We start from the raw sequence: 18,930 nt of genomic DNA on the forward strand, positions 1-18,930 counted from the left end.
CCATCTGGCAGTCCAAAGGACGAATCTGGGTCTGTGGATGCCAGGAGAACGTTACCTGTAAAGCACTACCCGCCTGAATGCATAGTGCCAACTGTAAAGTTTGGTGGAGGAGGAATAACGATCTGGGGCTGTTTTTCATGGTTCAGGCCCCGTAGTTCCAGTGAAGGGAAATCTTAATGCTACAACATACAATGACATTCTAGACGATTCAGTGCTTCCAAATTTGTGGCAACAGTTTGGGGAAGGCCCTTTCCTGTTTCAGCATGACAATGCCCCCGTGCACAAAGCGAGGTCCATACAGAAATGGTTTGTCGAGATCGGTGTGGAAGAACTTGACTGACCTGCACAGAGCCCTGACCTCAACACCATCGAACACATTTGGGATGAATTGGAGCGCCGACTGCGAGCCAGGCCTAATCGCCCAACATCAGTACCCGACCTCACTAATGCTCTTGTGGCTGAATGGAAGAAAGTCCCCTCAGCAATGTTCCAACATCTATTGGAAAGCCTTCCCAGAAGAGTGGAGGCTGATATATCAGCAAAGGGGGGGACAAACTCCATATTAATGCCCATGATTTTGGAATGAGATGTTCGAGGAGCAGGTGTCCACATACTGTTGGTAGTGTAATGTAAGTTGTAAACAAATACAATACAAATTAGCCATCAGTATCTGAAACAACTGACAGATTTGCCTTGTTATGGGATTTAGGACAAGGCAAGCTGCGTGGAGATTTAAAACCTTGTGTTGTGTGGTTAAAAACTTTTGGCTTTTGGTGCTATTGGCCCAAACAGCTTCTTAACCACGTCAACCCAGGGATTCGATCCTGCAACCTTCCGGTTACTGGCCCAACGCTCTGACCACTAGGCTACCTGCCCCCACCCCTCTAACCACTAGGCTACGCTGTGTTGTGTGATTAAAAACAGCTTTAGGTGCTTACTGGGGGGTGTATATATATATATACCAGTATCTGTTACAGCGCAGACACACTATGACCTCTATATTATTAAGGACAGATAACAGAAGGATTGACTATATACCTTTATAATACATAACATGTAAATAAGTCACATTAGGAGGGAGGGGCTAAAATTGAAAAGCAGTCAGACTGTGGATTAGTTCACTACAGCTTTGAGCTCTAGTAAATACCAGTATGGGATACACACACACATAAACACAGTCATAATCTGGCTGTCTAGGACTCATCCCATCATCTTTCTCTCTTGGGTAGATGAAACCCCTTCCTTTCTCTGCCACCTGATTCCCAGGGAGGGGAGTCATCAGTGTGTCTGGGCCGGGTCAGAGGGTAGCCCATCAGAAGCTTCTCCCGTGGTTTGCTCTGTGGCTAGTTGAATCATCCTGGAGCAAGTTCCCCAGGCTGGAGAGTCCATAGGAGTTGTCTCCTCATCTTAAGGCAGGTTGGGTGTTGCACGGCAGGGCAGCCTTAGAGCCAGGGGGTCCTCCACCTCAGTAGGGTGGGGGCTTGGCCCAGTCTCCATTAGGGCTCATGGGGGTACTACCCCTGGAGGAGTGGATGGGGCTGCCCTGGCTCAGACCCTGCCTCTGGCCCTCCCAGAAGAGGGCGTCGCTGGGTTTGGGCGGGGAGGGGAAGGACCAGGAGGAGTCATCTAGAGAGGCCTGGTTGAGAGGAGGAGGAGGCAGGAGGACAGGACTAGTACTGTCCAGACCCAAGGCACCAGGGTAGTGGCTGGACCAGGGACCGTTTGGCCAGTAGTCCTCCCTGAGACCCTCCAGAGCCGGTGGGCCCACGGGGGGAAGGCAGGGCCGGCCAGAGCTGGAGGGGACAGGGGGGGCACTAGGGGCTCGGGGCACGGTCATGCAGACTGTTCCATGGCTCAGGTTCTTCTCCACATCGTCCAGGCACTGCACAGGGACAGTTGGTACAGCTAGAGAGAGAGAGAAGGGCACAAACATTTTCTTTAACTTTCTTCAAAATCAGGTTGTCAGATAATTAGAATGTTTTTCCCTGGTCGTGTTCAGTAGACGTCAAAACAGGAGGAAACATTTTGACGCGGTTGTTTCGGTACTAAACTGAACTGGTACAATGACACCAATTGTTGGTTTTCAGTTGCATTATGTTCTACAACGTTATGCCCTACTGAACAAGACCCAGTATTTAGCACCATCACCCTTGCCACCTAACCCAAAGCAGAGGGACAGACAGCCAGACAGGCACCATCACCCTTGCCACCTACCCCAAAGCATAGGGACAGACAGCCAGACAGGCACCATCACCCTTGCCACCTACCCCAAAGCAGAGGGACAGACAGCCAGACAGGCACCATCACCCTTGCCAACTACCCCAAAGCAGAGGGACAGACAGCCAGACAGGCACCATCACCCTTGCCACCTACCCCAAAGCAGAGGGACAGACAGCCAGACAGGCACCATCACCCTTGCCACCTACCCCAAAGCAGAGGGACAGACAGCCAGACAGGCACCATCACCCTTGCCACCTACCCCAAAGCAGAGGGACAGACAGCCAGACAGGCACCATCACCCTTGCCACCTACCCCAAAGCAGAGGGCCAGACAGTCAGACAGGCACCATCACCCTTGCCACCTACCCCAAAGCAGAGGGACAGACAGCCAGACAGGCACCATCACCCTTGCCACCTACCCCAAAGCAGAGGGCCAGACAGCCAGACAGGCACCATCACCCTTGCCACCTACCCCAAAGCAGAGGGACAGACAGCCAGACAGGCACCATCACCCTTGCCACCTACCCCAAAGCAGAGGAACAGACAGCCAGACAGGCACCATCACCCTTGCCACCTACCCCAAAGCAGAGGGCCAGACAGTCAGACAGGCACCATCACCCTTGCCACCTACCCCAAAGCAGAGGGACAGACAGCCAGACAGGCACCATCACCCTTGCAACCTACCCCAAAGCAGAGGAACAGACAGCCAGACAGGCACCATCACCCTTGCCACCTACCCCAAAGCAGAGGGACAGACAGCCAGACAGGCACCATCACCCTTGCCACCTACCCCAAAGCAGAGGGACAGACAGCCAGACAGGCGCCATCACCCTTGCCACCTACCCCAAAACAGAGGGACAAACAGCCAGACAGGCACCATCACCCTTGCCACCTACCCCAAAGCAGAGGGACAGACAGCCAGACAGGCACCATCACCCTTGCCACCTACCCCAAAGCAGAGGGACAGACAGCCAGACAGGCACCATCACCCTTGCCACCTACCCCAAAGCAGAGGGACAGACAGCCAGACAGGCACCATCACCCTTGCCACCTACCCCAAAGCAGAGGGACAGACAGCCAGACAGGCACCATCACCCTTGCCACCTACCCCAAAGCAGAGGGACAGACAGCCAGACAGGCACCATCACCCTTGCCACCTACCCCAAAGCAGAGGGACAGACAGCCAGACAGGCACCATCACCCTTGCCACCTACCCCAAAGCAGAGGGACAGACAGCCAGACAGGCACCATCACCCTTGCCACCTACCCCAAAGCAGAGGGACAGACAGCCAGACAGGCACCATCACCCTTGCCACCTACCCCAAAGCAGAGGGACAGACAGCCAGACAGGCACCATCACCCTTGCCACCTACCCCAAAGCAGAGGGACAGACAGCCAGACAGGCACCATCACCCTTGCCACCTACCCCAAAGCAGAGGGACAGACAGGCACCATCCCCCTTGCCACCTACCCCAAAACAGAGGGACAGACAGGCACCATCACCCTTGCCACCTACCCCAAAGCAGAGGGACAGACAGCCAGACAGGCACCATCACCCTTGCCACCTACCCAAAAGCAGCACTCAAGAAAATAAATCAATTTCAAACAAAGCAACTCATCACACCTGACTGTTCATGAAGACCAGAGAATATTCATTTGGATTATGTTGCAATTTGTCCATGGAACTCTCTTAGTATCGCAACACCACACCATTTATTCCACTGTCTATTATGACTGGCTCTAGTAATCATTTCAGTTAGGGTGACTGGTTCTAGTAATCATTTCAGTTAGTGTGACTGGTTCTAGTAATCATTTCAGTTAGTGTGACTGGTTCTAGTAATCATTTCAGTTAGTGTGACTGGTTCTAGTAATCATTTCAGTTAGGGTGACTGGCTCTAGTAATCATTTCAGTTAGTGTGACTGGCTCTAGTAATCATTTCAGTTAGTGTGACTGGCTCTAGTAATCATTTCAGTTAGTGTGACTGGTTCTAGTAATCATTTCAGTTAGTGTGACTGGTTCTAGTAATCATTTCAGTTAGGGTGACTGGCTCTAGTAATCATTTCAGTTAGTGCGACTGGCTCTAGTAATCATTTCAGTTAGTGCGACTGGCTCTAGTAATCATTTCAGTTAGGGTGACTGGCTCTAGTAATCATTTCAGTTAGGGTGACTGGCTCTAGTAATCATTTCAGTTAGGGTGACTGGCTCTAGTAATCATTTCAGTTAGGGTGACTGGCTCTAGTAATCATTTCAGTTAGGGTGACTGGCTCTAGTAATCATTTCAGTTAGGGTGACTGGCTCTAGTAATCATTTCAGTTAGTGTGACTGGCTCTAGTAATCATTTCAGTTAGGGTGACTGGCTCTAGTAATCATTTCAGTTAGGGTGACTGGCTCTAGTAATCATTTCAGTTAGGGTGACTGGCTCTAGTAATCATTTCAGTTAGGGTGACTGGCTCTAGTAATCATTTCAGTTAGTGCGACTGGCTCTAGTAATCATTTGGGCTCAATAATCAACTCTAAATGCTGTTGATTGATATCCATTATCCTCTACATTGGATGAATTGAATCCTCTAAATTGGATGAATGCCAATAACTAGGCTAATTAATTAAAGATGGTTCCTGTGTACCTTGAGGGATGTGTGGTTGGGTGATGCTGACAGAGTGTACCTTTAGGGATATGTGGTTGGGTTGGGTGATGCTGAAAAGGAATTAGTAAACAGTGTGTGAATATAATAGACAACATATTTAGTAAGAAATGATTTATCTTACATTCAGTCAGCATTTTAGTTTAGTTTTATCCTCTAGAAATCAAAGTGACAGACAGACAGGCAGAGCGACAGACAGCCAGACAGGCAGAGCGACAGACAGCCAGAGCGACAAACCGACAGACAGACGAACAGCCATGCAGACCGGCAGAGCGACAGACATACAGACAGGCAGAGCGACAGCCAGACAGACAGGCAGAGCGACAGCCAGACAGACAGGCAGAGGGACAGCCAGACATACAGGCAGAGGGACAGCCAGACAGACAGGCAGAGGGACAGCCAGCCAGACAGGCAGAGGGACAGCCAGCCAGACAGGAAGAGGGACAGTCAGACAGACAGGCAGAGGGACAGACAGGCAGAGCGACAGACAGCCAGACAGGCAGAGGGACAACCAGACAGACAGGCAGAGGGACAACCAGACAGACAGGCAGAGCGACAGCCAGCCAGACAGGCAGAGCGACAGCCAGCCAGACAGGCAGAGGGACAACCAGCCAGACAGGCAGAGGGACAACCAGACAGACAGGCAGAGGGACAACCAGACAGACAGGCAGAGCGACAACCAGCCAGACAGGCAGAGCGACAGCCAGCCAGACACTGTAGTTTCCAGAGGCTGTATAGCTAATTGGGCTGAGTAGTGTGAGGAGAGATGGGAGTGAGAATCACACCTCTGACGTTCCCTTCAGAACTAGACAGGCTTCAGAAACACAACACACCCAGGCCTGATTAAGGCTTTTAGAGAGATGCATCCCTCAAGAGATAACATGGCTTAGCAACAATATTTAAAGAGAATATACATTTATTTCTATGGTAAAGAGAGTCAGAGCAGTTCAGTCAAACGTCTCACACACACACACACACACACACACACACACACACACACACACACACACACACACACACACACACACACACACACCCTCTTTAATATGCAGCACAAACGCATGCAACATTAGACACACACATCATTGGTTTTCTATCCAATCATCCTGTTGAGCAGATAATAATAAAGTTTAAATGAGAGTTCCTCTGTGTTTGATGGAAGAGCAGGAGGCAGAGAGAGACAGAGAGAGAGGCAGAGAGAGACAGAGAGAGAGACAGAGAGAGAGAGAGAGAGAGTCTCATGAGAGTTTCCCATTTGAATAAAAGTGATTTCGTAGTAAGAACCTCTGACGAATACAGATGCTCGGTGTCTTTGAATAAATACACCTCTCCCCTTTTTCTCTCTCATCTAGGAAACAGGATTAGTCTGGGATATTCACTAGAATAAATATATCTGCTCTTTATATTTCATTCTAATTTACACCTCTTGTTTGGTCCCCTGTTCCACAAAGAGAATAGCAACAAACTACATCTCTTCAGGGGTGAAAAACATCAGAACAGGAAAGAGAGATGGCTTTAATATCCTAATATATCCTCTACCATTGTAGTGCTATGATAATAGCTCAGCTGTCTTTCTCCACCTAGCCTACAGTAGAATCCCTCTTTCTTCCACCTAGCCTCCAGTAGCATCCCTCTTTCTCCACCTAGCCTACAGTAGCATCCCTCTTTCTTCCACCTAGCCTACAGTAGCATCCCTCGTTCTTCCACCTAGCCTACAGTAGCATCCCTCTTTCTTCCACCTAGCCTACAGTAGTATAGTAGACTCTCTTTCATCAACAACTTTTATTTTGAAAGATTCCTTGTTGATGGCATGTTGTTTTAAGATGTGTGAAAAGACAGGTTGGGTTTCGTTATCACTCAGAGAGAAGGGGGAAGGGAACCTGAAGAGAAAACATTCATTTCTCTACACTAAATAAGTAGCAGTATGTCAGAAGATCTGCTCTTTAGTCCGAGGCCCTCTCCCTCATACATAGGGATTATGTTAATGAGGGCACATTATCCTGGATTGTTCAGATAGAAATACATTACCTAGAAAATACACACATCTCAAGACATTTCTGTCTGCAACCTTCCAGATCATTACAGAACGTCTGCTGAAAGTGCCCCCAGCCAGGACTTACCTTCTCTGTTAGCTGCTAGCTGTGGTTTAGTATTGACCTCGTCTGTTAGCTGCTAGCTGTGGTTTAGTATTGACCTCGTCTGTTAGCTGCTAGCTGTGGTTTAGTATTGACCTCGTCTGTTAGCTGCTAGCTGTGGTTTAGAATTTACCTCGTCTGTTAGCTGCTAGCTGTGGTTTAGAATTGACCTCGTCTGTTAGCTGCTAGCTGTGGTTTAGAATTTACCTCGGCTGTTAGCTGCTAGCTGTGGTTTAGAATTTACCTCGGCTGTTAGCTGCTAGCTGTGGTTTAGAATTTACCTCGTCTGTGAGCTGCTAGCTGTGGTTTGTAACTCACCTCGTTTGTTAGCTGCTAGCTGTGGTTTGTAACTCACCTCGTCTGTTAGCTGCTAGCTGTGGTTTGTAACTCACCTCGTCTGTGAGCTGCTAGCTGTGGTTTGTAACTCACCTCGTCTGTGAGCTGCTAGCTGTGATTTGTCTCCGAGCTTCTTCACCAGGTCAGACTGTTGTTTCAACACTGAGTGTAGAGAGGAGATCTCAGTGGCCAGGGCCTCATAGGACTGTAGCACTGCCTTATCGCTGTAAAATAACAATACAAGACTACAATGAGACGACACTACAGGACAACACTCCTACATTCATCTACAGGACCATTTACATTTGCACAATACATACTTAAATCAGGAATACACAGATTATTATTTTTTATATTTGTGAAAACAGTAATGCTGCCCCTTTCTGCTGCTCCAAGCAATTCCAGAATATTAAAATAAATACATTTAATTGATAATAGAAGGAAAATCCTTCAACATTATACATTAACGCAAAGACCTAAATACATATTTTCGATTATAGTCAAGATGCACAAGACAAGGGGCCTCCCGGGTGTCGCAGTGGTCTAAGGCACTGCATCGCAGCAGGCCGCGACCGGGAGGTCCATGGGGCGACGCACAATTGGCCTAGCGTCGTCCGGGTTAGGGAGGGTTTGGCCGGTAGGGATATCCTTGTCTCATCGCGCACTAGCGACTCCTGTGGCGGGCCGGGCGCAGTGCACGCTGACCAGGTCGCCAGGTGTACGTTGTTTCCTCCGACACATTGGTGCGGCTGGCTTCCGGGTTGTGATGCGCGCTGTGTTAAGAAGCAGTGCGGCTTGGTTGGATTGTGTTTTGGAGGACGCATGACCTTCAACCTTCGTCTCTCCCGAGCAGTAACTACTAACAATTGGATACCACAAAAAAAAAAATTTAAAAATAAATGCACAAGACAAGATGAGTTTGAGACGTGATGTTGGTGGCAGCACCTGGAAGACTGCCTTGTAGAGGGGCACAGATCTCACGAACACGTCGACTAAACCGGACTCAGCGGAGAGAGAGACACCAGGGGATAAAAAAATATAAAAAATCTACAACGTTACTGATTTTCTACTGAATTATAACATATTTATTTGCCAAGTGCTTTTCAAACCTTACACTTTAAAAAAAAAAAAAAGATGCTCGGGCTTAAAAGATTTCTCTGTGAGATTCACAGGATGGAGAAGGAATCGTTTCAGACAGGCACCTGTTCGGTGTGATAAAAGGCTATTACTTTGTTCTCTATGAATAAAACTCTGGGTCTGTAGCGCCAACTAGTGGACATAATAATGTACTGGAGGAGGTCCAAATGAGATCAAATCCCTTTGTATTTGTCAAACGCTCCTGATACACACACAGCTGTAGTGGACTTTACAGTGAAATGCTTCTTCACCAGCCATTTCCCAACCATGTATAGTTTAAGGATGAAACATTTGCTAAATAAACTAGGAAATAGTAACACAATAAAATAATGAGACTATATACAAGGAGTACCAGTCACTGTGCAGGGGTACCAGGTAGTAATGAGACTATATACAAGGAGTACCAGTCACTGTGCAGGGGTACCAGGTAGTAATGAGACTATATACAAGGAGTACCAGTACAGAGTCACTGTGCAGGGGTACCAGGTAGTAATGAGACTATATACAAGGAGTACCAGTACAGAGTCACTGTGCAGGGGTACCAGGTAGTAATGAGACTATATACAAGGAGTACCAGTCACTGTGCAGGGGTACCAGGTAGTAATGAGACTATATACAAGGAGTACCAGTACAGAGTCACTGTGCAGGGGTACCAGGTAGTAATGAGACTATATACAAGGAGTACCAGTACAGAGTCACTGTGCAGGGGTACCAGGTAGTAATGAGACTATTTACAAGGAGTACCAGTACAGAGTCACTGTGCAGGGGTACCAGGTAGTAATGAGACTATATACAAGGAGTACCAGTACAGAGTCACTGTGCAGGGGTACCAGGTAGTAATGAGACTATATACAAGGAGTACAGAGTCACTGTGCAGGGGTACCAGGTAGTAATGAGACTATATACAAGGAGTACCAGAGTCACTGTGCAGGGGTACCAGGTAGTAATGAGACTATATACAAGGAGTACCAGTACAGAGTCACTGTGCAGGGGTACCAGGTACAGAGTCACTGTGCAGGGGTACCAGGTAGTAATGAGACTATATACAAGGAGTACCAGTACAGAGTCACTGTGCAGGGGTACCAGGTACAGAGTCACTGTGCAGGGGTACCAGGTAGTAATGAGACTATATACAAGGAGTACCAGTACAGAGTCAGGGGTAGCAGGTAGTTGAGGTAATATGTACATGTAGGTGGAGGTGAAATTGTCTTGTCAATCAGGATAGACAATAAACAGAGTAGCAGCAACGTGAAGAGTGTGAAGTGTGAAGTGTGTGAAAGAGTGTCTGTGTGTGGCGTCAATATGTGTGTGTGAGCGTATGGTATGTGTGTGTGTATATATATATATATATATATATATATATATATATATATATAGCCAGTGAGTGTATATAGAGCCAGTGAGTGTATATAGAGCCAGTGAGTATATATAGAGCCAGTGAGTGTATTTAGGAGCCAGTGAGTGTATATAGAGCCAGTGAGTGTATATAGAGCCAGTGAGTGTATATAGAGCCAGTGAGTGTATATAGAGCCAGTGAGTGTATACAGAACCAGCGAGTTTATATAGAGCCAGTGAGTGTATATAGAGCCAGTGAGTGTATATACAGCCAGGGAGTCCAGTGAGTGTATATACAGCCAGGGAGTCCAGTGAGTGTATATAGAGCCAGTGAGTGTATATACAGCCAGGGAGTCCAGTGAGTGTATATAGAGCCAGTGAGTGTATATAGAGCCAGTGAGTGTATATAGAGCCAGTGAGTGTATATAGAGCCAGTGAGTGTATATAGAGCCAGTGAGTGTATATAGAGCCAGTGAGTGTATATAGAGCCAGTGAGTGTATACAGAGCCAGTGAGTTTATATAGAGCCAGTGAGTGTATATAGAGCCAGTGAGTGTATTTAGGAGCCAGTGAGTGTATATAGAGCCAGTGAGTGTATATAGAGCCAGTGAGTGTATATAGAGCCAGTGAGTGTATACAGAACCAGTGAGTTTATATAGAGCCAGTGAGTGTATATAGAGTCAGTGAGTGTATATACAGCCAGGGAGTCCAGTGAGTGTATATAGAGCCAGTGAGTGTATATAGAGCCAGTGAGTGTATATAGAGCCAGTGAGTGTATATAGAGTCAGTGAGTGTATATACAGCCAGGGAGTCCAGTGAGTGTATATAGAGCCAGTGAGTGTATATAGAGCCAGTGAGTGTATATAGAGCCAGTGAGTGTATATAGAGCCAGTGAGTGTATATAGAGCCAGTGAGTGTATATAGAGCCATGAGTGTATATAGAGCCAGTGAGTGTATATAGAGCCAGTGAGTGTATACAGAACCAGTGAGTTTATATAGAGCCAGTGAGTGTATATAGAGCCAGTGAGTGTATATACAGCCAGGGAGTGTGTGTATGTACAACTGATGCCTTGAATTTCTGTGGCATGCATCCTAGTCTATTCTAGTACGATCCATCTATCTTAGTGGCATGCATCCTTAGTCTATTCTAGTACGATCCGTCTATCTGAGTGGCATGCATCCTAGTCTATTCTAGTACGATCCTTCTATCTGAGTGGCACGCATCCTAGTCTATTCTAGTACAATCCGTCTATCTGAGTGGCACGCATCCTAGTCTATTCTAGTACGATCCTTCTATCTGAGTGGCATGCATCCTAGTCTATTCTAGTACGATCCTTCTATCTGAGTGGCATGCATCCTAGTCTATTCTAGTACGATCCGTCTATCTGAGTGGCATGTCCCAGTACTCAGACGAGTTTCTTATTGAAAGTGAACCCTGTTGCTAGGTAAACTACAGACATAGATCTACAGAGGTAAACAATGCTCTGTCTCCACCTGGTGGCTGGTGTATGGCATCTACACAATGACAGGTGTTTCAAATGGGGCTAAATTCTGCTTCAATTTATTTAGTGAGATCTTTCCCCCCTGGTGTCAAACCTGAAGAAGTATTTCTGATGAGATGAAGGACATACCTGGGGTTGGACTCCACGTGATTCTGGTCACAGTCAGTTCCAGAAGAATCCTAGGAAGAGGGAGGTCATCAAAAGAGTTATAATTGAAACCCTAGAATAAGAGCGTAGTTCACAGACCATGTCTGGAGAAGAAAGCCAGGGAAACTACACTGGCATTCTGGTTGATCCACAATGTCTGTTAATGGACCTCAAACAAAGGTTTTTGGGGTCAACAGACCTTCACCGGGTTTCTGGGTCAACAGACCTTCACCAGGGTTTTTGGGTCAACAGACCTTCACTGGGTTTTTGGGTCAACAGACCTTCACCGGATTTTTGGGTAAACAGACCTTCACCGGGGTTTTTGGGTCAACAGACCTTCACTGGGTTTTTGGGTCAACAGACCTTCACCGGGTTTTTGGGTAAACAGACCTTCACCGGGGTTTTTGGGAAAACAGACCTTCACCGGGGTTTTTGGGAAAACAGACCTTCACCGGGGTTTCTGGGTCAACAGACCGTCATCAGAACCTTTATGAATGAAACACACTAGTTCTATATCCACATAGTCTTACCCCACAGTGTCCCTGCAGTCGGTTCTTCTCCAGAGTCATCCTCTCCAACTCCTCCTGCAGAGTATGCATCTTCAGTTCACTGTTGATCCTGTCCACCTGCCAGTAGTCCTGAGTACTGGTTAGAGACTTCATCACTATGGAGACAGAGAACACACACACACGGTTAGAATACAACGTTGTCACTTCTGGGTCATGTGACATCAGTCCCCTTCTACTTCTGTAACACTGTAGAAACGTTGAACATCAGGGTAGAGAAGGTTGAACAATGAACACTCTAGCTTGTCTGTGGGATAGTGGGCACATTGGGATTTGAGCGTCTAGACTCAGTGAAAAGTCATGGGCATTAACTGTCCCTTAGCTGGACATTAGGGACAATCCTGGTGATTACACCTTGGCTGAGAGTAAAGGGAATGTCCCTGCCTGGTCAGGATGACACTGCATGTCAGTCTGTTGGTGAGACTAAGGGGAAAACCTGGTAATGATACTGTCCCTTGGCTGAGGTTAAGTCCCTTGGCTGAGGTTAAGTCCCTTGGCTGAGGTTAAGTCCCCTGGCTGAGGTTAAGTCCCTGGTCATTAAAGTCCCTTGGCTGAGGTTAAGTCCCTGGTCATTAAAGTCCCTTGGCTGAGGTTAAGTCCCTGGTCATTAAAGTCCCTTGGCTGAGGTTAGGTCCCTGGTCATTAAAGTCCCCTGGCTGAGGTTAAGTCCCTGATCATTAAAGTCCCTTGGCTGAGGTTAAGTCCCTTGGCTGAGGTTAAGTCCCTTGGCTGAGGTTAAGTCCCTTGGCTGAGGTTAAGTCCCTGGTCATTAAAGTCCCTTGGCTGAGGTTAGGTCCCTGGTCATTAAAGTCCCCTGGCTGAGGTTAAGTCCCTGATCATTAAAGTCCCTTGGCTGAGGTTAAGTCCCTTGGCTGAGGTTAAGTCCCTTGGCTGAGGTTAAGTCCCTTGGCTGAGGTTAAGTCCCTGGTCATTAAAGTCCCTTGGCTGAGGTTAAGTCCCTGGTCATTAAAGTCCCCTGGCTGAGGTTAAGTCCCTGGTCATTAAAGCCCCTTGGCTGAGGTTAAGTCCCTGATCATTAAAGTCCCTTGGCTGGTCCCTGGTCATTAAAGTACCTTGGCTGGTCTCCATCTCAGTCTTTAACTGCAGCAGCTCCATCTCTTTGGCCTGCAGCTGCTCATTCAGGAGCCTCTCAGACTCACTCTTCTCCCTCTTCTAGAGAAACACAGTTAAAGAAAGAGAGATATGATGAAGAGTCAGTGAAGGAGAGAGGAGGAGAGACGGTTACAAAGAGACAGGATAAAGACAGGAAGAGATACGGACCAGCTGGACCTAGTGGACTGTCCACACCAGCTGGACCTAGTGGACTGTCCACACCAGCTGGACCTAGTGGACTGTACACACCAGCTGGACCTAGTGGACTGTACACACCAGCTGGACCTAGTGGACTGTACACACCAGCTGGACCTAGTGGACTGTCCACACCAGCTGGACCTAGTGGACTGTCCACACCAGCTGGACCTAGTGGGCTGTCCACACCAGCTGGACCTAGTGGACTGTCCACACCAGCTGGACCTAGTGGACTGTCCACACCAGCTGGACCTAGTGGACTGTACACACCAGCTGGACCTAGTGGACTGTACACACCAGCTGGACCTAGTGGACTGTCCACACCAGCTGGACCTAGTGGACTGTCCACACCAGCTGGACCTAGTGGACTGTCCACACCAGCTGGACCTAGTGGACTGTCCACACCAGCTGGACCTAGTGGGCTGTCCACACCAGCTGGACCTAGTGGACTGTCCACACCAGCTGGACCTAGTGGACTGTACACACCAGCTGGACCTAGTGGACTGTACACACCAGCTGGACCTAGTGGACGGTCCACGCCAGCTGGACCTAGTGGACGGTCCACGCCAGCTGGACCTAGTGGACTGTACATACCAGCTGGACCTAGTGGACTGTACATACCAGCTGGACCTAGTGGACTGTCCACACCAGCTGACTGTACACACCAGCTGGACCTAGTGGGCTGTCCACACCAGCTGGACCTAGTGGGCTGTCCATACCAGCTGGACCTAGTGGGCTGTCCACACCAGCTGGACCTAGTGGGCTGTCTATACCAGCTGGACCTAGTGGACTGTCCACACCAGCTGGACCTAGTGGACTGTCCACACCAGCTGGACCTAGTGGACTGTCCACACCAGCTGGACCTAGTGGACTGTCTATACCAGCTGGACCTAGTGGACTGTACACACCAGCTGGACCTAGTGGACTGTACACACCAGCTGGACCTAGTGGACTGTACATACCAGTTTATTAAGCTCCAGCTGCAGGTCCTCCTTCTCCATGTAGATGCCACGGTAGGCACTGAAGGCCTTGTTGACGTACTGGGGTCCTTCAGGGGAAGGAGCTTCAGGCCTGAACAGCTACAGGTTACAACCACACATCAGTTACAACACAGCTACAGATTAAAACACACGGCTACAGGTTAAAACACACGGCCACAGGTTAAAACACACGGCCACAGGTTAAAACACACGGCCACAGGTTAAAACACACGGCCACAGGTTAAAACACACGGCCACAGGTTAAAACACACGGCCACAGGTTAAAACACACGGCCACAGGTTAAAACACACGGCCACAGGGTACAACACACGGCCACAGGGTACAACACACGGCCACAGGGTACAACACACAGCCACAGGGTACAACACACAGCCACAGGGTACAACACACAGCCACAGGGTACAACACACAGCCACAGGGTACAACACACAGCCACAGGGTACAACACACAGCCACAGGGTACAACACACAGCCACAGGGTACAACACACAGCCACAGGGTACAACACACAGCCACAGGGTACAACACACAGCCACAGGGTACAACACACAGCCACAGGGTACAACACACAGCCACAGGGTACAACACACAGCCACAGGGTACAACACACAGCCACAGGGTACAACACACAGCCACAGGGTACAACACACAGCCACAGGGTACAACACACAGCCACAGGGTACAACACACAGCCACAGGGTACAACACACAGCCACAGGGTACAACACACAGCCACAGGGTACAACACACAGCCACAGGGTACAACACACAGCCACAGGGTACAACACACAGCTACAGGGTACAACACGCAGCTACAGGGTACAACACACAGCTACAGGGTACAACACACAGCCACAGGTTAAAACACACAGCCACAGGTTAAAACACATAGCCACAGGGTACAACACACAGCCACAGGGTACAACACACAGCCACAGGGTACAACACACAGCCACAGGGTACAACACACAGCCACAGGGTACAACACACAGCCACAGGGTACAACACACAGCCACAGGTTACAACACACAGCTACAGGTTAAAACACACAGCTACAGGTTAAAACACACAGCCACAGGTACAACACACAGCTACAGGGTACAACACACAGCTACAGGGTACAACACACAGCTACAGGGTACAACACACAGCTACAGGGTACAACACACAGCTACAGGGTACAACACACAGCTACAGGGTACAACACACAGCTACAGGGTACAACACACAGCTACAGGGTACAACACACAGCTACAGGGTACAACACACAGCTACAGGGTACAACACACAGCTACAGGGTACAACACACAGCTACAGGGTACAACACACTGCTGTTGAATCTCATGATGCAAGCCTCTCCATGAACAGGATTACCTCAACACATTGATAAGTGACAATGTTTTACTGTGCGAACAACTCATGACAATTGAGCTAGATGTATTGAGCTAGATGTATTGAGCTAGATGTATTGAGCTAGATGTACTTTGACCATTTGAGGTTTTATCTGTTCCCCAAAAATAAATCAATGACTCTATCAGGATAATAAAGTTGTATTTTAATGCTACTGCTGAGAACTTACTGTATCAAGATACGCATGTATGAAGTTGTTCCTGTTGTGTCTTAATGAAGCCCCACCCCCCCCTCATCCTGTACCTTATCTTCCAGTTGTTTGACTCTCTTCCTCAGCAGTGTGTTCTCTCTCTCCGTGTCTCTCAGCCTCTTCTTGATGTCCTCGTACGCTGTGACCAAGGCAAAGTGGGAGGCTACAGACTCGTCCCCGGCACACACGGACACGGGGCTCTCCCCTGCTCCACCGTACGCCGTCTCATGCTTCAGAATGCAGATATCATCCTCCACTGCCTCCATGCCAAGCTCCATGCCAGGCCTAGCTAGTAGAGAGCAGAGGTAGATCCGAGGAGTCAATTATACACAACTAAGACAATAATGCCAAGCTCCATGCCAGGCCTAGCTAGTAGAGAGCAGAGGTAGACCCGAGGAGTAAATTATACACAACTAAGACAATAATGCCAAGCTCCATGCCAGTCCTAGCTAGTAGAGAGCAGAGGTAGACCCGAGGAGTCAATTATACACAACTAAGACAATAATGCCAAGCGCCATGCCAGGCCTAGCTAGTAGAGAGCAGAGGAAGACCCAAGGAGTCAATTATACACAACTAAGACAATAATGCCAAGCTCCATGCCAGGCCTAGCTAGTAGAGAGCAGAGGTAGACCCGAGGAGTCAATTATACACAACTAAGACAATACAATAATGCCAAGCTCCATGCCAGGCCTAGCTAGTAGAGAGCAGAGGTAGACCCGAGGAGTCAATTATACACAACTAAGACAATAATGCCAAGCTCCATGCCAGGCCTAGCTAGTAGAGAGCAGAGGAAGACCCAAGGAGTCAATTATACACAACTAAGACAATAATGCCAAGCTCCATGCCAGGCCTAGCTAGTAGAGAGCAGAGGTAGACCCGAGGAGTCAATTATACACAACTAAGACAATAATGCCAAGCTCCATGCCAGGCCTAGCTAGTAGAGAGCAGAGGTAGACCCGAGGAGTCAATTATACACAACTAAGACAATAATGCCAAGCTCCATGCCAGGCCTAGCTAGTAGAGAGCAGAGGAAGACCCAAGGAGTCAATTATACACAACTAAGACAATAATGCCAAGCTCCATGCCAGGCCTAGCTAGTAGAGAGCAGAGGTAGACCAGAGGAGTCAATTATACACAACTAAGACAATACAATAATGCCAAGCTCCATGCCAGGCCTAGCTAGTAGAGAGCAGAGGTAGACCCGAGGAGTCAATTACACACAACTAAGACAATAATGCCAAGCTCCATGCCAGGCCTAGCTAGTAGAGAACAGAGGTAGACCCAAGGAGTCAATTATACACAACTAAGACAATAATGCCAAGCTCCATGCCAGGCCTAGCTAGTAGAGAACAGAGGTAGACCCAAGGAGTCAATTATACACAACTAAGACAATAATGCCAAGCTCCATGCCAGGCCTAGCTAGTAGAGAGCAGAGGTAGATCCGAGGAGTCAATTATACACATTTAAGACAATACAATAATGCCAAGCTCCATGCCAGACCTAGCTAGTAGAGAACAGAGGTAGACCCGAGGAGTCAGTAGTAACACAACTAAGACAAAACAATAGTCATGAGTTTGACAGAGTTGCATATATTTGGGAACAAATTTATTTATTTCCAGCAAACTTTAGAATGACAATCATTGTGCGCCGTGCTACAAATCCAGGATTGAGATTCTAGCAATGAGTTGATCTCACTGTTTGAAAATGCAGAGAAAAGTTAAAAAATAAATAGGAGGAGCAGGTTGAACACCTCTCTCTTTCTTATCTGAACCATAACACTCTGCGTTGGGCTTGGCTGTGTGTGCAAGACACCACGATAACCTGCTCTGCATTGGGCTTGGCTGTGTGTGCAAGACACCAAGATAACCTGCTCTTCGTTGGGCTTGGCTGTGTGTGCAAGACACCAAGATAACCTGCTCTGCATTGGGCTTGGCTGTGTGTGCAAGACACCACGATAACCAGCTCTGCATTGGGCTTGGCTGTGTGTGCAAGACACCACGATAACCTGCTCTGCATTGGGCTTGGCTGTGTGTGCAAGACACCACGATAACCTGCTCTGCATTGGGCTAGGCTGTGTGTGCAAGACACCACGATAACCTGCTCTGCATTGGGCTTGGCTGTGTGTGCAAGACACCACGATAACCTGCTCTGCGTTGGGCTTGGCTGTGTGTGCAAGACACCAAGATAACCTGCTCTGCATTGGGCTCGGCTGTGTGTGCAAGACACCACGATAACCAGCTCTGGGACACAACATCGTGAGTCTGTGTATTGGTTGGATTCCCAATACACCGACTCCTGATGTTGTGTCCCAATGTTACACGATACCGGAAGTGAGAGCTAAGGAACTGTTGCGGCAAAGAGAAACCAAAACCAACGTTGTATGTCATGACACTTGTTGAAATTAATCTATCTATTATTGAAACGATTAGTTAAAACCATAATCAATTATCGGTTAAAAACAATTCGTACAAATATCAGGTTGTCATAAAATAAACACGTCCCTTTCCACCACACCAGGAAAAAAAATCAAAACATCAGCATTTCGAAGGACGTTAGCATAGCTAGCTACCGTTAGCAACTCGGGACAGGCCATTATTCAATATGGATCAACCAAAACTAAAGACTGGTGTGTTATCTATCGTGCTAAATTGCTCATCTAGACCTTACAACTGTGAGACAGTTTTCTATGACAGTCTTATAGCAGTTATCTGGCAGCTAAACGATACAAGAATACGCAGCCAGCTGATGATCAATTGATACTAGCTAGCCGCGTTAGCTTATTTTACCTTTGTTGATGTTGTTTTCGACGATATCACGTTGTGTATCTACCGAGCATGGTTTAGTACCAATTTACGGGACGACTGTGATGCCAAAAAATAGATATCTCTGTTGTAAATCGTTATTTTATATGTTTTCGATATAAAATACATTTGTGGATAAACATGTACCAGGAAACGTCCAACGTCTTGTGAAATGTCACTTTCAAAAACTTCCGGGGTTG

At 47.9% G+C, this 18,930-nt stretch overlaps 1 protein-coding gene across 2 annotated transcripts; it reads right to left on the reverse strand.

Annotated features, from left to right (window-relative positions):
- Nucleotides 1–920: 920 nt before the first annotated feature.
- Nucleotides 921–18,909, reverse strand: LOC139394265 (5-azacytidine-induced protein 2-like). 2 transcript variants are annotated; one of them, XM_071142289.1, is made up of 8 exons: nucleotides 18,716–18,909; nucleotides 15,983–16,218; nucleotides 14,290–14,406; nucleotides 13,093–13,192; nucleotides 11,984–12,117; nucleotides 11,436–11,485; nucleotides 7,427–7,557; nucleotides 921–1,905 (listed from the first exon to the last, which is right to left on the reverse strand). In XM_071142289.1, exons 2-8 carry the CDS (start codon nucleotides 16,205–16,207, stop codon nucleotides 1,466–1,468), a joined length of 1,197 nt encoding a protein of 398 aa, XP_070998390.1. In that variant the 5' UTR covers nucleotides 16,208–16,218; nucleotides 18,716–18,909; the 3' UTR covers nucleotides 921–1,465. The 2 variants fall into 2 exon arrangements, with proteins under 2 accessions (XP_070998390.1, XP_070998391.1); XM_071142290.1 differs by having other exon boundaries at nucleotides 15,983–16,214; nucleotides 18,716–18,908.
- Between the last annotated feature and the right edge of the window lie 21 nt (nucleotides 18,910–18,930).

Source organism: Oncorhynchus clarkii, unplaced genomic scaffold (genome assembly GCF_045791955.1).
Source record: "Oncorhynchus clarkii lewisi isolate Uvic-CL-2024 unplaced genomic scaffold, UVic_Ocla_1.0 unplaced_contig_8629_pilon_pilon, whole genome shotgun sequence".
Lineage (NCBI taxonomy): Eukaryota > Metazoa > Chordata > Actinopteri > Salmoniformes > Salmonidae > Oncorhynchus > Oncorhynchus clarkii.

Coding starts and splice junctions, on each gene's coding strand:
- LOC139394265 (XM_071142289.1), bottom strand. CDS start 16,207: ATGGAGCTTGGCATGGAGGCAGTGGAGGATGATATCTGCATTCTGAAG. Junction 14,407..15,982: donor TCAAACAACTGGAAGATAAG/GTACAGGATGAG, acceptor TGTAACCTGTAG/CTGTTCAGGCCTGAAGCTCC. Junction 12,118..13,092: donor TGAGATGGAGACCAGCCAAG/GTACTTTAATGA, acceptor CTGTCTCCATAG/TGATGAAGTCTCTAACCAGT.